We start from the raw sequence: 18,548 nt of genomic DNA on the forward strand, positions 1-18,548 counted from the left end.
ACTCTGCTCACTGGCATGACAGTTGAGAATGTAACAGTGAATGTTTGGCTCCCCGGCAGACAAATGGATTTGAATCAGGCAAACGGACATGAAAAGCGTCTGATTTGCCCTTTAGGCCAAACAGCTTCTTGGGCAGAAAGGGCAACGGCAAACCCTCGAGGGGGAAGCTGGCACCACCTTAGTGAACAGAAGCTACTCATCCACATAGCTAGTGATGTTATAACATGGGGCAGGGTGGGATTGGGAAAATGGATCAAAGCAATTTTCCTCCAGGACTTTGAAAAGAAAAAGCTGTCACACTGAGGTTGGAAGAGTCCCTTTGAGAGTAACTCTAAGTTCATGGAACACATGAAAGACATTTTCTATTACTTCATATAAGAGAGCCAAGTCATTAGAGCAAAAATTACGAGCATCCAATTTGTGGAGGGATATGGGGCCTGGTGAGAGCCCAAACCCACCTGCAGAGCACCCAGCCACACTGGGCCACCGGCAGATGAGCTCTCGCCATAGGCCAGCATCTTGACCAGCCTCGCCACAGGCAGCGACCACTGTACTCTTGATTATGCTGGATTGAATGTGGTGATGTGCATGGCCAGTTGACCACCCTATAGGCATGACCTGGGTTCGTTCTGGGTGCAAGTATCTCTTACCAGTTCCATGGCAGAAATGTCTTCCCTGGCTTTTAAAATTAATTTTAAAAATCATTTATTGTGAATTCAGTGAAGGTTTACAGAGCAGATCATCAGTTTTGCATTCAACAATTCATACACATTTGGTTTCCACACATCCATTGCCTTCCTTTCAATGAGCTTCCTTCATCCCTTGTTTCCTGTTTCTGTCCCTCATTGTATCCCAACCTTCTGCAACTTTCCTTGGGTAGATGCTGTCCTTTTGATCTTATTTTTAAATCATTTTATTAGGGGCTCATACAACTCTTTTCACAATCCATACATGCATCATTTGTGTCCAGCACACTTGTACATATGTTGCCATCATCATTCTCAAAACACCTGCTCTCTACCAGAGCCTTTGGTATCAGCTCCTCATTTTTCCCCTCCCTCCCCGCTCCCCCTTGCCCTGAACCCTTGATAATTTATAAATAATTATTATATTATCATATCTTACAACATCCAATGTCTTTCCTGGCTTTTTGATTATTGCTGGGAATCTTTGCTTTCTTAAACATTATTTGTATTTTTGTCTGAAGACATTTCTGTTTTCACTCTTACGACCTTAGGGGGATTTTGTTTTTATTGTTTTCTGTTGGGTCTCCCAGATGTGAAGCACAGGAGGGGTGCATGCATACTGATAGTAACAGATACAGGGGTGTAGAGTATAGGGATGGGGAAGCTAGGAGGGAAGGGGACTTACGGAGTAACTAATGAAGATGGGAGGCGTGAGGAAATTAGAACAGATTGTGATCACATAAATCACCTTAAAGGCGATTTAACCATGGCTGGGGGATAATGCTCTAAAATTGATGTGGGAGTGATTGTACAATTCTCCATGAATGACTTAACTCTTAAATTATATGATATGTGAATTGCTTGCCAGTAAAACTCTTGGGGTGGGTGGGAAGCTAATCAACTGAAGATTTTATCATGCCTCTCATGCTTGGAATTTTCTTAAACAACTTTTTCATTTTTAACAGATTTTTTAAGATATCCATTTTTTTGGCATTTAAAACCATCCTTCTACTGTAATTTGGATGATTATTTGGGTAATCACCTCTATGTGTTTAGAAATGAAAAAGTCTGAGTGTTTTTACCATGGCAAACGTAAGTGAATGCTTCAAAGTGAAAGGTCAGTTCCATTGGGCCTCTGAGAAGCAGTAAATACGCTATATAAGTTACTGTATAGAAAACATAACCATCTATAATATGAAATGAGCTTCAAGTAGGACACACTTGTGCTCCCACAGTAAGGACTATAATTGCTAAGCTTCAGGGAATAATTTTTAACAGAAAAACTATGTTTTTTTAATGGAGTTACATCATTTATTTTGAAATATTCTCTTTGAAATCACTGGTGGGTTTAAAAAACAAGAATTTTATTCCTCAAGAAAAAAAATAATTTTATTCCTAGTGGCTTCAAAGAATAAAGATATCCTTGAGATAGGAGAAGACATTATCCTCTGATTAACAACCTTGATGTTATAACTTATTAACTTTTACTGGTAGTCTATTAACGGTTAACAAAGGATCAGAAAAGCAAACATGCGAAGCCGACGCCCTCTTTAATCAGGCCGCAGAATCAAAAGCAGGTCATTTCTCTCATGACACAACTCATGTGATTTATGGTGGGGTGGAAATTCCGTGTTCGTGTCAGTCAAGTTACAGATTTCTATCCAGGCTTTTCTAAACTGTCTTAATAAGCATGCTCCAGATGATAAGGTCAAGAGAATTCTGAGACATGTCCATCAGAAAACTGATGGTGTTCAACTCCCTAAGGAAAAATGGTACCTGACAAGATCTTGGTAAATTGAATCAGTTCTAGCCTGTGATTTCAGGAGACTCTGTCCATGCTAAGGAGCCCTGGTAGTGTAGTGGTTCTATGTTGTGTTGTGATACACATGGCCAGCAGTTCAAAACCACCAGCAGCTCCGAGGAGAAAGACTGGGCTTTCTACTCTTGTAAAGAGGTGCAGTCTCGGAAACCCACAGGGGATTGCTGTCAGTCAGCACTGACTCGATGACTGACAGTGAGTTTGGTTTTGGTGCTGTCCGTGCTAAAACACTGCCACAGCCTCAAGTAGGAAAAGGGCCCATGGAAATAAAAATACAGCCCACTGAGAATGACAGCACCCGGGACACATGACATCACTTGGTCACTTGAGCAGAGCTTCTGAGCACTGGAGCTGCCCTGAAGTTGACAGAGGAGGCCTCCCTGTAGGGAACAAGTAAATGTCTCTCTAGAGTAAGTGCAGGACCACCCACAGCCTCTCAGCATATGCTTAAAGGCCCCTCAGCCATCCCACAAAGCTTTTGTTTGCAAACCCAAAGATCACTTTGTTTGGGGCTACATATATTTACTTATGTGTGCTTTTAGATTCTATCCCCCCCCCCAAAAAAAAAGAAAACCCTTTCATTAGGAACTAATCCAGAGATCATACCGTTCTCTATAGTTCAATCTTATCAAGTAGTGGTAAACACTCGCTACCATAATCAGTTTCAAAATATTTTCTTCCTTCCTGACCTCCTTGATACCAGCTCCCCTCACCACCCCATCTTCTCCATCATACCCCCAGGAACCTTTAGTCTAGTTATTGTCTCTGTAGATTCTCCTAGCCTGGGTTTCGTATACTGGAAAACATAGAAAAGTACACAACAGAGAATCAAGAAGCCTACCAACAATGACAAAATACCAGAGACAAACCTCAGTACAAAAAAAGAAGAAAATATTAAAAACCAGATCAAGTACAAAGTGTATCAAAAGGGACATCGAGTGACACAGTTCTAACTGTTTGAATCAGATTTATCCATTTTAATCTACTATAATCATCTCTCCAATACTCCTGTCTGATAACCAGGTTATTGTCATCTCTCAATTATGGTTAGAGGGAAATCACCAAAGGCTTATGCCCTGTGTAAGTCTTCCAACTATATTTTGGGCTTCCACTGTCATCTACAGCTTTCTACACACCAGAATCTTACCATTTAAGCTCTGTTACTATTCTCTCCTTTGGATTTGGATTATATAACTTTCCATTCTTGGAAAAAGATCGCTTATTAAACTTTAATGTTAAGAAGGATTAGCAGGCTAGACCTCCAAAGGCACTCTATTGACCCCTGTTTGCTCTCTGAGGGTGAACTCAGTGGGAGGGACAGGTGGATGGTCTGAAGTACACAAGAACAATGCCCAAGAGGAGCTTCTATCATACCTCAACCTATCCTGTCCCTGTACAAACAAAAGAAAGCAAAAGCAAACAATTTTGTCTAAAATGGTGCTACACTTTCATCTGTGTCTATTGCACATTAAATTTCAAAATCGAAGAACTGGGGAGGAAATCAGCTCACGATAAGAGTGCACATAAAAATGAGACATACATCTCCTCTGAACCAGCCAACCACCCAGTTAGTGAAGGGAAAACACAGGCAACTGCAGGGCTAAAATGCAACCAAAGAATCAGCCCAGTTTCTTCTCAGTGATCAACCCAGAAGAGGGAATATACCTGTTGAGAGCTGATGTTTATTGGATGCTTTAAAATGATCCAGGTGACACTCTCAAGAAGAGGTGGGACCGTGAGGGAGCCAGGATATGTCCAGTAGTCCCAGGTTGGAGGAAGCAGAGACAATGGGTCAAAATTCGTAAATCGGGTTTGTTTTCCCTGGAGGGAAAAAGAGAAGTCTCACAATTACAAAGGTGTAGCTTTCCAAAACCTCAAGAAACATACATCCAAGGAAACAACATGGAATTATTTAATATTTGTCTTTTTTTAATTAAGAGTATCACGACATTTAAATTTCTGAAACAACAGAATTTGCTTTACTCCAAGTGCTCTTTAAGATGTGCTATGATTAAAGAATTACTCTGCAAAATTCCAACACCAGAAACTAAATGCATAAATACATTGACTAGCGGTTATTTTGGATTAGAAAGCATGGGTGGTTCAGTGCAGAATTCCCGTCTTCCACGTGTGGCAAAGTGCCTGTGCGCAGCCTCCGTCCGGTGATCAACAGAGGACGGTGTGTTGTTACAACGCCGAACAAGTTCAGCAGAGCTTCCAGATTAAGGCAAACTAGGAAGAAAAATGTGGTCATCGATTTCCAAACCCCAGCAATGACGACCCTGGGGGTCACCAGAGCTTCACTCCCACCAGCCATGCTGACAACACGGGACCTGGCAAAGTTCAGTGCTACTGGGCACGAGTCTCCGTGAGTCACAGGTGACTTTCCTGCAGCTAACAACAGCACTAATTTTAGATGATTTAAGACCCACTTAATTCTCAAAAATTAGCAATGAGTCCAGTGTGTTCCAAACTTGTGTAAGGAGCAGCATAAGTTTATGTATGATACCTTAGACTTTAGGGGAAAAGGTAAGAGTATCCAGGCAAAAACATCCATATGACTATATTCACTCAGTGCCTCTCAACCAAAAGAATACATTAACTCGGGGTGGGAGGAACAACAGAAAAATGGGTGAATGGAGATGTCAGACAGTGCAAGATATAATTTATAAATCATCAAGGGTTCATGAGGGAGGGAAGGGTGGAGAGGGAGGGGGAAAATGATGAGCTGATGTGGGGGTTTAAGTGGAGAGCAAATATTTTGAGAATGATGAGGGCAATGAATGTACAAATGTGCCTTACACCGTTGATGTTTGTATGGATTGTGATAAGAGTTGTGTGAACCCCTAACAAAAAAAAGGAATATACTAACTCATTGCCTTTCAGTCAATTCCAACTCACAGCAACCTGGTAGAACAGAGTAGAATTGTCCTGGGGAGAGTGGTGTGATGATGCACTAGAACAGATTGTGATGGTGTATGTACAACTCTTTTTAAATAAACCAAACTATGGACATATATGATATGTCAACTTTATATCAATAAAACTACTAGGGGGGTGCAGGAAGGATGGTGAACCAGAATTCTGAGAAGACCTAAATCCTGATCCTGAACTTAAAAATCAAGGGTGAGGGTGGGAGTAAAGTTGCCTATAAGTTTTCCAAGGCTGCAGTCTTTACCCATGACAGAGTAGCTATTGGGGTTTGAGCTCCCAACATGGTTGATAGGCAAGCACTTAACTAGTGAACTGTCGGGGCTCCTTAGGACTGTGAACCGTGTGTTGTTAGGTGCCAGTGAGTCTGCTCTAACTCTTGGTGGCGCTCAGTGCAACAAAAGGAAACACTGCCCGGTCCATGTGAAAGCATTGCCATCAAGTCGAGCCCGACACGAAATGGGCTTAGAGGATGGAGTAGAGAGCCAAAGTTTTCCGAGGTGAGTATCGTCTGGGAGCAGAAGGCTTTCTTCGTCTTCCCCTGAGCAACAGCTGGTGGGTTCAAATGCTGGCCTTTCGGTGAACAGCCCCACACATTACCCCCTCTACCACCAAGGCTCCTGATGCGAACCATTCCTAAAAATTCACTGTCACTGGGTCAATGCCGACTTGTCGCAACCCTCCAGGGCAGGGTAGAACTGCCCCAGCGTGTTTCCAAGACTGTCACTATTTATGGGAGTAGAAAGCCGGGTCTTTCTTCTGAGGAGTGGCTGGTGGTTTTGAACTGTTGACCTTTCTGATTGCAACCTAACAAGGAACCACTATGCCACAGTGCTCCAGTACGTAGTAATTCATTTTACCTTTTCTTTAATGGAATCCAGAATGTCAGTAATCTTTTGCAGTTGGGGGTTATGTTCACCGATCTGAAAAGGAGGGATTTCAAAAGAAAGTGTTAGTGTCGCTGATTTTCTCTGAACAACTCCATTTCGGTCACCATTTTTTTTAATTAAAGTTTTAGAAAGCTAACCTGGCCCCTAACAAACAGTAATTGTTCTATAATGAAGCTCTGTTCTACCCACGGGTCTTATCATCCCAGATGCATCTGAACAACAAGATAATATTACAGGACTCTCAGGTGACCTAAACTCTCAGTTTGGGTTCCAATACGAACGGTGGCAGCTTAATACTTTTCAGTTTTATAAACGTGTAAGTTATAACTCCCTTTGAGAGAAACCTTGCATAGAATTAAAAGCTCCAACATAATACCTGCACTCCTAAGCCAGACATGACTCTCAGACCTTAGGTTCAAACTGCCTATGACGACCATCTTCAGTGATGACGGAATCAATTCTGACCCACGGGGCCGCCGCGTGTTGTCAGAGTAGAACTGTCCTCTATAGAGTCATCTCTGGATGGTTTTTCAGAAGTAGATTCCCAGGTGTTTCTTCTGAGGCACTTCTGTGTAGACTTGGGGTGCCAACCTAGCAGGGGGTGCATCAACTACCCATTTGCGCCACCCAGCGATTCCTAAGCTGGCTAAAGGGGCATGAACACGTTAAGCCAAGGCAGCTCCATGGTCAGTTTACAACCAATTGAGATCCCCCAACTGCAGAACGCTCCAGAAGAATATGCTGTGAACCCTGTCAGAGCTGAACCTCTAAGGGACTGCCTTACATTTCCGGGTGCCTCACACCCTCTGCCTTTGGCAGGGTGCGTGCAGCCTTACCACACATTTTATGGCTCTCCCGTGGGGAAAACCCTTTAATTTTCCTTCCCTGACCGGCCCCCACCTCACACAGATTCAGGCATTTGCAGGTTTGCTATAGAACTCTCTTTTCATTATTCTGGGTACCCTGAAGCAATCTGAACTTTTTTACATGGGAGAATTCAAGGGAGCTCTCTCTTCTCACCACCGCCACTCAGCCTTGGGCCGATTGCGATCTACTCCCTCCTCTTCCTCTGCCCCACACCCCAGCCCCGGGAGTTACATCACACACGCGCGGCGGTGCCATAGCAAACACACTCCCTACAGGAATGTGCTTGGGGTGGGAGCTGAACAGGCCAACGCCTCCACGGCTATACTTGTTTGACCACCTGGGTCAGCGGGAAATACAATAACAAAAAAATGTTTTTTCACTCAGTATTTATGGAAACTAGTCATCATATGCAAACCAGTGCTTCTAGAACCAGAGCTTGAACTGTATGCTTTCCTATCTTGCTAAATATTGCATAATCAAGAAGGGCCGAGCATAAATATTTTCCCCCTCAGGATTTCTGTTATTATGTTCACTCTTATTGTTGTAGTTTTTCTTTTTGCTGCTGTTACTATACATACCAAAATGATTAATGGGTAATTTTTAAAAGCTTAAGACAATGTCCTAAGCCCTCATATAAATTATAATCAAAAGAAAACATGCAAACCCCAAAATTAGTTAATATGAACAAAACGATTGAATGCTTGTTCCAGAACTGAAACTCATTATCCAAAATAGCTGACTAGTTTAAATGAAATCAAATTATTCGTACCTGTAAAAATACTCCCAAGACAGCTAGTCCATCGGGTGCATGAGCTGCCTCAACAAAGCTGGGATATTTGTCTGAATTCCAATGGACAACATGGAGCTGAAAAGGAGGTACACGATATAATTTAAAACACACACACACACAAGAAAGAACAAGTGAAGGATTGTGTTCACATAGCTAGTCTGTGGCATAATTTACTAAAGCCTACACCATGATTTAGAGCACCCTGTCCCCTACCAGGAACCTAGGGTGGGGGGGAAGGAGAGGTTGCTTGTTGGGCTGCCAAGATCAGCAGTTCAAAACCACCAGCCCCTCTGTGGGAAAAAGATGGGGCTTTCCACTCCAGACAGCCAGGTCTCATTTAGCACAGCGGCACCTCAATAGTCTCCTTTTTTTTTTTACTTCACCTGATCAGCCATCTACACAGAGCGATCATGTCTAAGGGACCCGCTATTGGCATTGATCTTGGCACCACCTACTCCTGCATAGGTGTTTTCCAGCATGGAAAAGTGGAAATATTGCAAATGATTAGGACAACCGAACCACCCTAAGCTATGTTTGCCTTTATGGACATAGAACGATTGATTGGTGATGCAGCAAAGAACCAAGTTGCCATGAATCCCACAAACATGGTTTTTGATGCTAAACATCTGATTGGACGGAGATTTGATGATGCAGTTGTCCACTGGCCCTTCATGGTGGTGAATGATGCAGGCAGGCCCAAAGTCCAAGTAGAATATAAGGGAGCAACAAAAAGCTTTTATCCAGAGGAGGGCTCCTCCCTGGTTCTGACAAAGATGAAGGAACTTGCAGGGGCCTACCTTGGGAAGACCGTCACCAATGCTGTCGTCACTGTACCAGCCTATTTGAATGACTCTCAGCACCCGGCTACCAAAGATGCGGGGACCACTGCTGGCCTCAATGTACTTAGAATCATCAATGAGCCAACTGCTGCTGCAATTGCTTATGGCTTGGACAAAAAGGTTGGTGCTGAGAGAAATGTGCTGTTATTTGACTTGGGAGGTGGCACTATTGAAGAGGTATCTTTGAGGTAAAATCGACAGCTGGAGACACCCACTTGGGTGGAGAAGATTTTCACAACCGAATGGTCAACCATTTTACTGCTGAGTTCAAGCACAAGCACAAAAAAAGACATCAGTGAGAATAAGAGAGCTGTCCGTCGCCTACGCACTGCTTGTGAACGTGCAAAGCGCACTCTGTCTTCCAGCACCCAGGCCAGTATTGAAATTGATTCTCTATCTGAAGGCATCGACTTCTACACCTCTATCACCCATGCCCGATTTGAGGAGTTGAATGCTGACTTGTTCCGAGGCACCCTGGACCCTGTGGAGAAAGCCCTTAGAGAGGCCAAGCGTGACAAGTCGCAGATCCATGACACTGTCCCGGTGGGTGGTTCTACTTTTTCAGGATTTCTTCAATGGAAAGGACCTGAACAAGAGCATCAATCAACCCTGATGAGGCTGTTGCTTATGGTGCAGCTGTTCAGGCAGCCATCTTATCTGGAGACAAATCCGAAAATGCTCAGGACCTGCTGCTCTTGGCTGTCCCTCCACTTTCCCTGGGCATTGAAACAGCTGGTGGAGTTATGGCTGTTCTTATCAAGCGCAATACTACCCTTCCTGCCAAGCAGACACAGCCCTTCACAACCTACTCGGATACCCAGCCTGCTGTACTCATTCAGGTTTACGAAGGCGAACGTGCACTGACCAAGGGTATCAACCTGCTGGGGAAATTTGAGCTCACTGGCATGCCTCCTGCCCCACGTGGTGTTCCTCAGATTGAAGTCACTTTTGATATTGATGCCAGTGGCATTCTCGATGTATCTGCTGTGCATAAGAGTACTGGACAAGAAAACAAGATTGCCATCACCAAGGAGAAGGGTCGTCTGGGCAAAGAAGATATTGAACGGCTGGTCCAGGAAGCTGAAAAGTACAAAGCTGAGGATGAAAAGCAGCGGGATAAGGTGTCCTCTAAGAATTCACTTGAATCTTAGCATTTCACATGAAAGCCGCTGTTGAAGATGAGAAGCTGCAAGGGAGGTTAACTGATGAAGACAAGCAGAAGATTCTCTACAAGTGTAATGAAATTATCAGCTGGCTTGATAGGAATCAGACTGCAGTAGGAAGAGCTGGAGAAAGTCTGCAACCCCATCATTAGCAAGCTGGACCAGAGTGCTGGAGGCATGCCTGGAGGGATGCCTGGGAGCTTCCCTGGTGGTAGAGCTCCTCCATCTGGTGATGCTTCGTCTGGACCCAACACCAAAGAGGTTGATTAAACAAGTAATGAGAATAAAAACATCATTGTTCCACATTTAAAAATTGAAGGACCCAAATGTGTAGCACATGGACCTCGCAGTAAAGGGTTAAAGCTGCAATGCTAAATGTCTGGGCATTCTCCACACTTGAACATACAGAACGCATAGGGAAAGACATCAAGTCAACCTTGCACTTTATTCGTACTGTTACTGTACGTGGAAAATGCAATGCCTTGGAAGTAAAGCTGTATTTAAATTGGGAAAAAAGAGTTACAGCCTCCAAAGGAACAAGTGATACAAAATTAGTGGGAGCAGTGTGTGAAAGGCCTGGTAGGGATTGATCGAGGGCAATGGAACTGAGAGAAATTACTGAAACCCAAATGAAGGCTGAGCATGTTAATGGGACAAGAGGAAAGTAAAAGGAAATAGAGGAAAGAGCTAGGAGGCAAAGGGCATTTATAGAGGTCTAAATACAGGCATGTACATATGTAATATATTTATATATGATGATGGGGAAATAGATCTACGGGCATATATTTATAGGTTTAGTATTAAGGCAGCACATGGACACTGGGCCTCCACTCAAGTACTTCCTTAATGCAAGAACACATTGTTCTATTAAATTGGCATTCCATGATGCTCACCTTCCCAACATGATCACTAAAGACAAATGTATGCATAAGCAAATGTGGTGAAGAAAGCTGAGTTAGTCTATTTTGCCAACCTGGCCAATAAACACATGTGGGGTTAATTGAAGGGCAGAGCGATAAATGGTTCAGTGAGCCTTGCCTTTCGAGTTCTCGGGTCCCTTGCTTTCTGATGGTCAGACCAGGGTGCAGCTGCCTTAGCCAGTTCCTGCTTCAGCTGTCAAGGCTCACTTCCTGCAAAACATCTCCGAGGAGAAGCCACATCGACCTACCCTGATGCAGTCCTGGGTGCTGGAGCAGCCGGGTGGAGACCCCTGCCAGCGCTGAGTTGGCATCACTGCGTGTTTTGTGAGATGGAGGAGGACTTTTGGGATTAGTGTCAGACATATGGGCTAATGTTGGACTTATGGGCTTGGGTAGCACCGGGTTGGGATGTTATCTTGATGTGCACTTACCCTTTATATAAAACTCTCTCTTCTAAATGAGTTTCTGTGGATTTGTTTCTCTAATGTACCCAGACTAAGACAAAAGCTGATAGTGCCCAGCTATCAAAAGATATAGTGTCTGGGGTCTTAAAGTCTTGAAGGTAAACAAGCAGTCATCTAGCTGAGAAGCAACAAAACCCACATGGAAGAAGCACACCAGCTTGTGTGGCCACAAGGTGTCAAAGGGATCGGGTATCAGGCATCAAAGAACAAAATATCCTATTGTTGTAAATGAGGGGGAGTGCAGATTGGGGACCCAAAGACCATCTGTAGGTCACGGGACATTCTCTTATAGAAGGATTCCCAGGAGGAGACGAGCCAGTTAGGGTGCAGTGTAGCAACAATGAAACAGACAACTTTCCTCAAATTCTTAAATGCTTCTTCCCCCCACTAGCATGATTCCAATCCCTTACAAATCTAGCTAGACCAGAGAATGTACACTGGAACCAGAAACACAGGAAATCCAGGACAGATGATCCCTTCATGACTAGTAGTGAGAGTGGCGAAACTGAGAGGGTGGAGGGAGGGTAGGGTGGAAAGGGGAAACCGATTACAATGATCTACATATAACCTCCTCCCTGGGGGATGGACAACAGAAAAGTGGGTGAAGGGAGGGAGGGAGACATCGGACAGTGTAAGACATGACAAAATAATAATAATTTACAAATTATCAAGGGTTCATGAGGTGGGGAAGCAGGGAGGGAGGGGGAAAATGAGGAGCAAATACAAAGGGTTTAAGGGGAGAGCAAATATTTTGAGAATAATGAGGGAAACAAATGTACATCTGTGCTTGACACAATGGATGTATGTATGGATTATGATGAGTTGTATGAGCCCACAATAAAATGATTTTTTTTAAGAGTTACAGCCTCAAGGAAGGGAGAAGTCAACCAGGGTGCAGCGTAGCATTGGTAAAACATACAATATTCCTCTGTTTCCTTGAGGCTTCCTCACCCCGCCCCACCCCACCCCGCCCCACCCTACCCCACCCTACTATCATGACTCCAGTCCTGCCTCTCACTGCAGGTTAGACAGGAGCATGTGCACAGGTACAGATAAGAGATCAGAGCTCATGACACATGGAATCCAGGAACAGGAATGGGAGTAGCATCCCAGGAGAGGAGGTGGAAGGTGGAGAGAGGAGAGGAGGGAAGGGAAACCAATCATAATGATGGGCACATAAACACATGCACACACACACCAGGGAGACATAAAACGGAAACCATGGGGAAAGAGAGACATCGGTAGTTGTAGGATATGAAAATAATAATTTATAATTTATCAAGGGGTCACATGGCAGAAAGCTGATACCAAGGGGTCAATTGAAAATAAATGTTCATCCCCCAGGGAGGGAGTTATATGTAGATCATTGTAATCAGTTCCCTCTTTCTCTCCCGCCAGGTGAAGGGAGACATCAGACAGTATAAGACATGAAAAAATAATAATATTTTTTTAATTACCAAGGGTTCATGAGGGAGAGTGGGGGGGAATTGAGGAGCTGATAGCAAGGGCTCAAGTAGACAGCAAATATTTTGAGAATGATGATGGCAACAAATGTACAAAAGTGCTTGACACAATGGATGGGTGGATGGATTGTGATGAGTTGTATGAGCCCCCAATAAAATGACTTTGTTTTTAAAAAGAAAGAAAGTAAATGTTTAGAAAATAATGATAGCAACATAGGTACAACTATGCTTAATATAATTGATGTATGGATTGTTATAAGAGCCCCAAATAAAATATCATTTTAATAAAATAAAGAGTTACAGCCTTGGAAACCAGCAGGGGCAGTTCTACCCTGTCCTATAGGGTCTCGTCAGCGTGAACTGGATGGCAGGAGTTTGGGGTTCGGTTTCTTAGGGACAGCACAGTCAATCTCAGTTGTTGGCCATTCTCTCAAAACCTAGGCTCCTTCAGGCCGTCCTCAGAGACGCCGCTGGAGTTTATCAGGTGAGCGCAGGCTCCAGTAACCAAGCTCGGGGCGGAGAATGTTGGATCATTCAGCACCTACAGGGTCAGTAAGGGGCCCTGTTACGGGCTCAGCAGGTCCGACCCCCCATGGCTTTGTAGGTGCACAGACCTGGGAATCTTCTCGGGTCAAGATCACAGCCACGCAAACCGTCTGCGCCGCGTGGCCCTGTCCAACAGGCGGGCTCTAGACAGGTTTTCAGGTTCATGTGATAGGACTCGCTGTTCTACCAGCTCCCCAGAGAGTGAAGTCGCAGCTAGAACGTGGCCTCTTTTCCTGGAAGAGGCAAATTCTCATCAAGAGCACAATTTGTAAGCAGGATTCACACGTGGTCAACCTCCCGGGACTGTGTTCAGCTCCCTCGCTGAGAGCAAGGTTAACGGGGAAAGAGGTGTTCAGGGTCTGGGAATCAAGGTGGGCTGAGCAAGCAAGGACAGGCAGGCGGTGGGTGGTCCGAGAGGAGGAAAGGAGAACAACTGGAGGGGAAGGGCGGGGCTCCAGGAAACCCACATCGCCTCCTTCACCTCCTCCAGAAAGCAAAGATGCCCAAAATGTCTAGTGTAAGACACAAAGTCGTGTCCTGAACACACAAACAAAATCGAGACATGACAGAATAGCTGCAATTAAGCAAATTCACTTTAGGAGGGTCTTTGGGACGGGAAGGATAAGCCAAGGTGGAAGCGAAGGGCCTGGAAAGGTTTGATTAAAACAGGGAAGGGTACCCTCCCGGTCACACTGCCCACGCAAGTCCACATTTGAGACTGACTTCAGATAAGCTCTTTCGAATGACGCTGGAGAACATCCCAGATAAAACGCGTCCGTGGGCCCCCCTGCCCCAAAGGCTCTTTGAGTAGAAGATGGTGTGCAAACCGAGCTCACAGAAAGGATTAGGGTGATTGAGTTTCCCAACATCAGCCACTGAAAACCGGAGCGCAGCTCTACTCTGACACACGGGGCCACCGGGAGTTGGAATCAACATGACCTCAACTGCTCTGGATCTGTTTTCATCTGTTACAAAATAACTCCGCATGTTCAAATACATGTTTTTAATCTCATCCTTTAAATATCATTGGACATCTGATAGGCAACTAAGACGAGGGGTGGAGATTTCAAGAGAGCAGAGTTATTGTAAACAGTGAACCGCAAAACTATAAAACAATACCATTCCCAAATCAAGTCAGACCGAGGGATATCGAGATGGAAAATAGGAGAGTGGAATCCTGTGGGCTCAGGGTAAGCGAGTGTGAGAAAGGTGGGGGAGGAAAGGGGCCTGAAAAAATCAGCTGATGAAATGAAGATGCAACGGGCTTGGAGGAGGCAGATGACATTCCGCAGGAGGGAAGGAGATGATAAGGTTGTTTGTAATGGCCCGCTGCCCATGCCTCAGTACACGGAGCAAGAGAGGACACCACAGAGAGGGAGACAGGCACCACCACTAGTCAGAGGAACAAGAATGTATGTTCCCTATCCCTCTGCTGTTCCTTATATATCTTTATGATAGGCAACAAGCTGAAACAATCTTGGATTTTTTGCGGGGATTGATTTTCTGGGTTTGTTGTTGTTGCTGTTGTTTAAACAAGGCCTACTCCTCTCTCCCGTATACATTTCTTGTTTGGTCGTGCTAGCTTCAGCAACACATATACATTTCTTGGTTGGCATCAATACCTTAAAAGGAACAGCTTTCTTTGAGCATTTGTAATTGAGTTAATCCTTTCATGATTAAATTATTTGGTCCTTTGGATGTTTGATTGACACTGTATGCTTTCAGCAATACAACATGTGCTGAAATCTCAAGGAAGATAATTTTGAGGTTTTATGGATTTTGATACGTATGCCTCAAGGGGACTCTGGTGCTCCAATCGGTGGGGTGAGGCCTGTTTCTTCAGACACTTCAGTTACACAGGTCCCTGCCAGATAGCAGGTTCCCAAGAAACTTGAGAGGCTGAAAATGTTATTGGGTTATAAGAGGAATCTCCAAAAACTGCATGGAAAATGTATATTATGGGAAAAGTATGCATGAATTTTGCTTTCTTCTTTTTTTTGTTGGAAAATATAGACTCATATTAATTGATAACGTGTGCCTGAGCAGGATCTAGTTTGGGGTCCTAAGAAGGATAAGACACCACTTTGAAAAGAGTTCCTATCAGAGCAACATGAATTCTGCTAGTACTGATTGCAGAAAAAACATCAAATGTATGGTGAAGCTTAAGTAGAAGACCAGTGATGCTTTACACAAAGCTTATGGGAACAATGCCTCCAAAGAAATCACCAGTCTTCATAAATAACTAATTTTAATAAGAGGTGAAATCGTGTTCAAAATGAAGCCCACAACTGCAGACTGTCCTCATCAATTTGCATGGAAACAATGTCGTGCTGTGGATGCCTTAATGGAAGAGGACCAATGATTGACATCAGAAACAATAGGGGCAACACCCCGGACATCTCAAATGCTTCAGCTTACACCATTCGGATGGAAAAATTAGTAGTACAATGTCTACTCAATGGGTAGCCAAACCCCTTGCAGCTAGATCAGCAGTGGACACGAGCAGAGCTTTCTATGGGAATGCTAAACAGGCAGGATCAAGATCCGGAAGCATTTCTTGGCATTACCCTAACAGGAGATAAAACATGACTGTACCAGTAGTAAGAAGGCAAAGCGCAATCAAAACAATAGCCAGTAAGAGTTAGGAATGGTCAGCTCAAAGTAAAAACAGACTGGGTCAAAACAAAAATCAAGGCAAGCTGTCCTGTGGATGCTCCAGGCACAGAGTGCTGCTTTTCTGAGATGGGCAAAGAACACTAATATAGGCTTATTAGTAGAGTGTTTTGAGAAAGGCAGCCAAAACTTTGGCAGAAAACAATCTGGAAATGCTGCAACAGAATGACCTGCTGCTCCACATGATAATGGTCCTGCTCATCCTTGCCATCAACTCAAGGCAATTTTGCAAAAGTGAGTTAACATCAGGTGCAAGTGACTCCCAAATACCTCTATCTCCTGCCCTGGCCTGTCTCTTCACTAACCCCCAGCTTGTGTATCCAACAGCCTATTTAAACTAGGGGATAATATGCCAAGTGGGCATCTCAAGGTTGATTCCTCCTCTCTACCGGTTTTCCCTGGACTTCTTCATTTCAGTAATGGATCTATCATTCTTTCTGTTGCGCAACTGAAAGCCTTACAGGTGCTTCTAGATTCTTTCACTTTGTCAATTCTTCCTTCACTCCTGACATCCTTTCCTTTGGCCAGCGCCATTGGCCTTACTTTCCAAGTATGTCACAGATCTTCCCAGATCTCTTCAGCTCCACCACTCTCATATTCCAAAGCACCATCATCTTCCATGTGGGCTACTTCCATAACCTCTCATTTACCTCCCTGTTCGACGTTTGCCTTTGACAACATTTTCTTCACATGGTAGTCAGGAATTACAAACTATAATGTAGAATGCATTCATCCCCTATTTGAATCTCCCTTATCTTCTTCCCACTACATTAGGAAGAAAATCCAAACATCTCACCATTATCCACAACACACGATGGGCTGTGGTCACTGTCTGACTCTCTAGGACACCTCCCACCCCCTCTGCTCTCTGATTAAGTTAAAAATCATGTAGCCCAACAAGTGTCTGTTCTTGAACACGGCCACCTCATTTCTTCCAAGATCAGACGGGATCGGGCGCATTCAGGGTGGTATGTCCCTAGGCAGCCACCTCATTTCTTCCGAGATCAGACGAGATCAGGCGAGTTTCTGTCCTGCAGCTTTTGTGCTTGTGGATCCCACTTCTTAGAAAATGCTCTGTCAGTATTACCAGGGCTTCTTGCCCTTCAACCTCAATTCAAGCAACATCACCAAGAGGCCTCTCCTGATCATCCAGGCATTCTCTGCCAGATCATGTGACAGTATTTCCTTTACAGCACTTCCCACTTATTTGTTTAATGCTTACTCCAACACTCCACAACCTCTTCCATCAGCGTCTTCTCTATAAAATAAGAAACCTCCATTTGGAGATGTCATGTCTACCCACCCAGACTATACTATAGTTCAAGCCTCCATCATCCATCATTTGGACTTCCCCAGAAACCTTCAATCTGTCTACCTAAGTTCACTCTTGCTTCAGTAGAATCTATTTTGGAACTATAGCTTAAATAATTTTTAAAAATCATAAGAAGTCCCTCATTCTACATCCCTAATGTCTTCAGTTTCCCATCCTAGAATACTTTGTGTACCTTCTATTCATCCATCCTGAGAGCAGGTGTGATAGTCAGATTTTGTGTCAAGTTGACTGGGCCAGGATTCCCAGTTATTTGACAATTAAGGCCTAGTAATCCCCCATGATATGACCTAACGCAATGGAATCAACTCCATATTGGGATCTTCCATGAAGACCAGAGGTGGAATGAAAACCCTTTACTCAGATCACAGCCCTGATGAAACCAAAAGAAAGTTTTCTGGGGTTGGTTTGGGGGAAGCACATGGCCGGTTTCCTATATAAGTGGATGCTGTGACAATGCTTACTTGCTGTTTGCTGGATCTGAATCTTGCATCTGGCTCACAGACCTCAGGTTCTTTGGACTTGAGCTAATGGCCGGCCATATGGCTTGCTGATCCAGGGAGCCATCAGCAGCCTGCCTGCCATCTGAACAGCTACTATCTGACCTGCCAAGCGTGGATTCTCTTGGCTCTCCAGTCACAAACCTGATGTGATTCTGCCCCTGCAACCACCAGTCTGTGGTGTCCCTGCTGATGTTGGACCCATCAGCTCCCAAAGCTATGTGAGTCAACTCAAGAGAAGCCTTCAGCTTAGAACGTGACCTATGAACTTGTAATCTGCCTAGGCTCAGACTGGACTTGGCCACTCTTCTCTAGAGAACACTGTGTAACACAGCAGGGTAGGTTTTATGCTTTAATACAGTTGGTCTCAAAAAGAAAAAGGGAAAGCCGTAAAGGGCCTCAATACATGTCAATGGAAAAGTAAAATCTGGAAAAAGTTCCACTCCCTGGACTTCTTTCAAGAGCTGAGCTGTGTAACTGCAGGGCACAAACAAGATGAAAAAATTAAGAAAAACCATTTTCACCTGGTAGCATTACTCTGCCCTGCCTGCTTGATATACAAGCCAAATTATTTTTCACTTGAATTAACCGGTTGAGTCATACAATAAATAATTACTTTCATCTCATGGTAAAGCTGGGGCTTAGCAACATTTAATCATATTATAAC

General features: G+C 44.1%; 1 protein-coding gene across 1 annotated transcript in view; it reads right to left on the reverse strand.

Annotated features, from left to right (window-relative positions):
• The window catches only part of CA13 (carbonic anhydrase 13), a 49,353-nt gene that overhangs the window by 10,590 nt on the left and 20,215 nt on the right, over nt 1-18,548 (reverse strand). Inside the window, exons 4-6 of the mRNA XM_075549522.1 lie at nt 7,963-8,058; nt 6,297-6,359; nt 4,171-4,326 (exon numbers count right to left, since the gene is read on the reverse strand). Coding sequence (XP_075405637.1) covers nt 4,171-4,326; nt 6,297-6,359; nt 7,963-8,058 — 315 coding nt within the window. The remainder of the gene's footprint in view (nt 1-4,170; nt 4,327-6,296; nt 6,360-7,962; nt 8,059-18,548) is intronic.

Source organism: Tenrec ecaudatus, chromosome 5, assembly GCF_050624435.1.
Source record: "Tenrec ecaudatus isolate mTenEca1 chromosome 5, mTenEca1.hap1, whole genome shotgun sequence".
Taxonomy (NCBI): domain Eukaryota; kingdom Metazoa; phylum Chordata; class Mammalia; order Afrosoricida; family Tenrecidae; genus Tenrec; species Tenrec ecaudatus.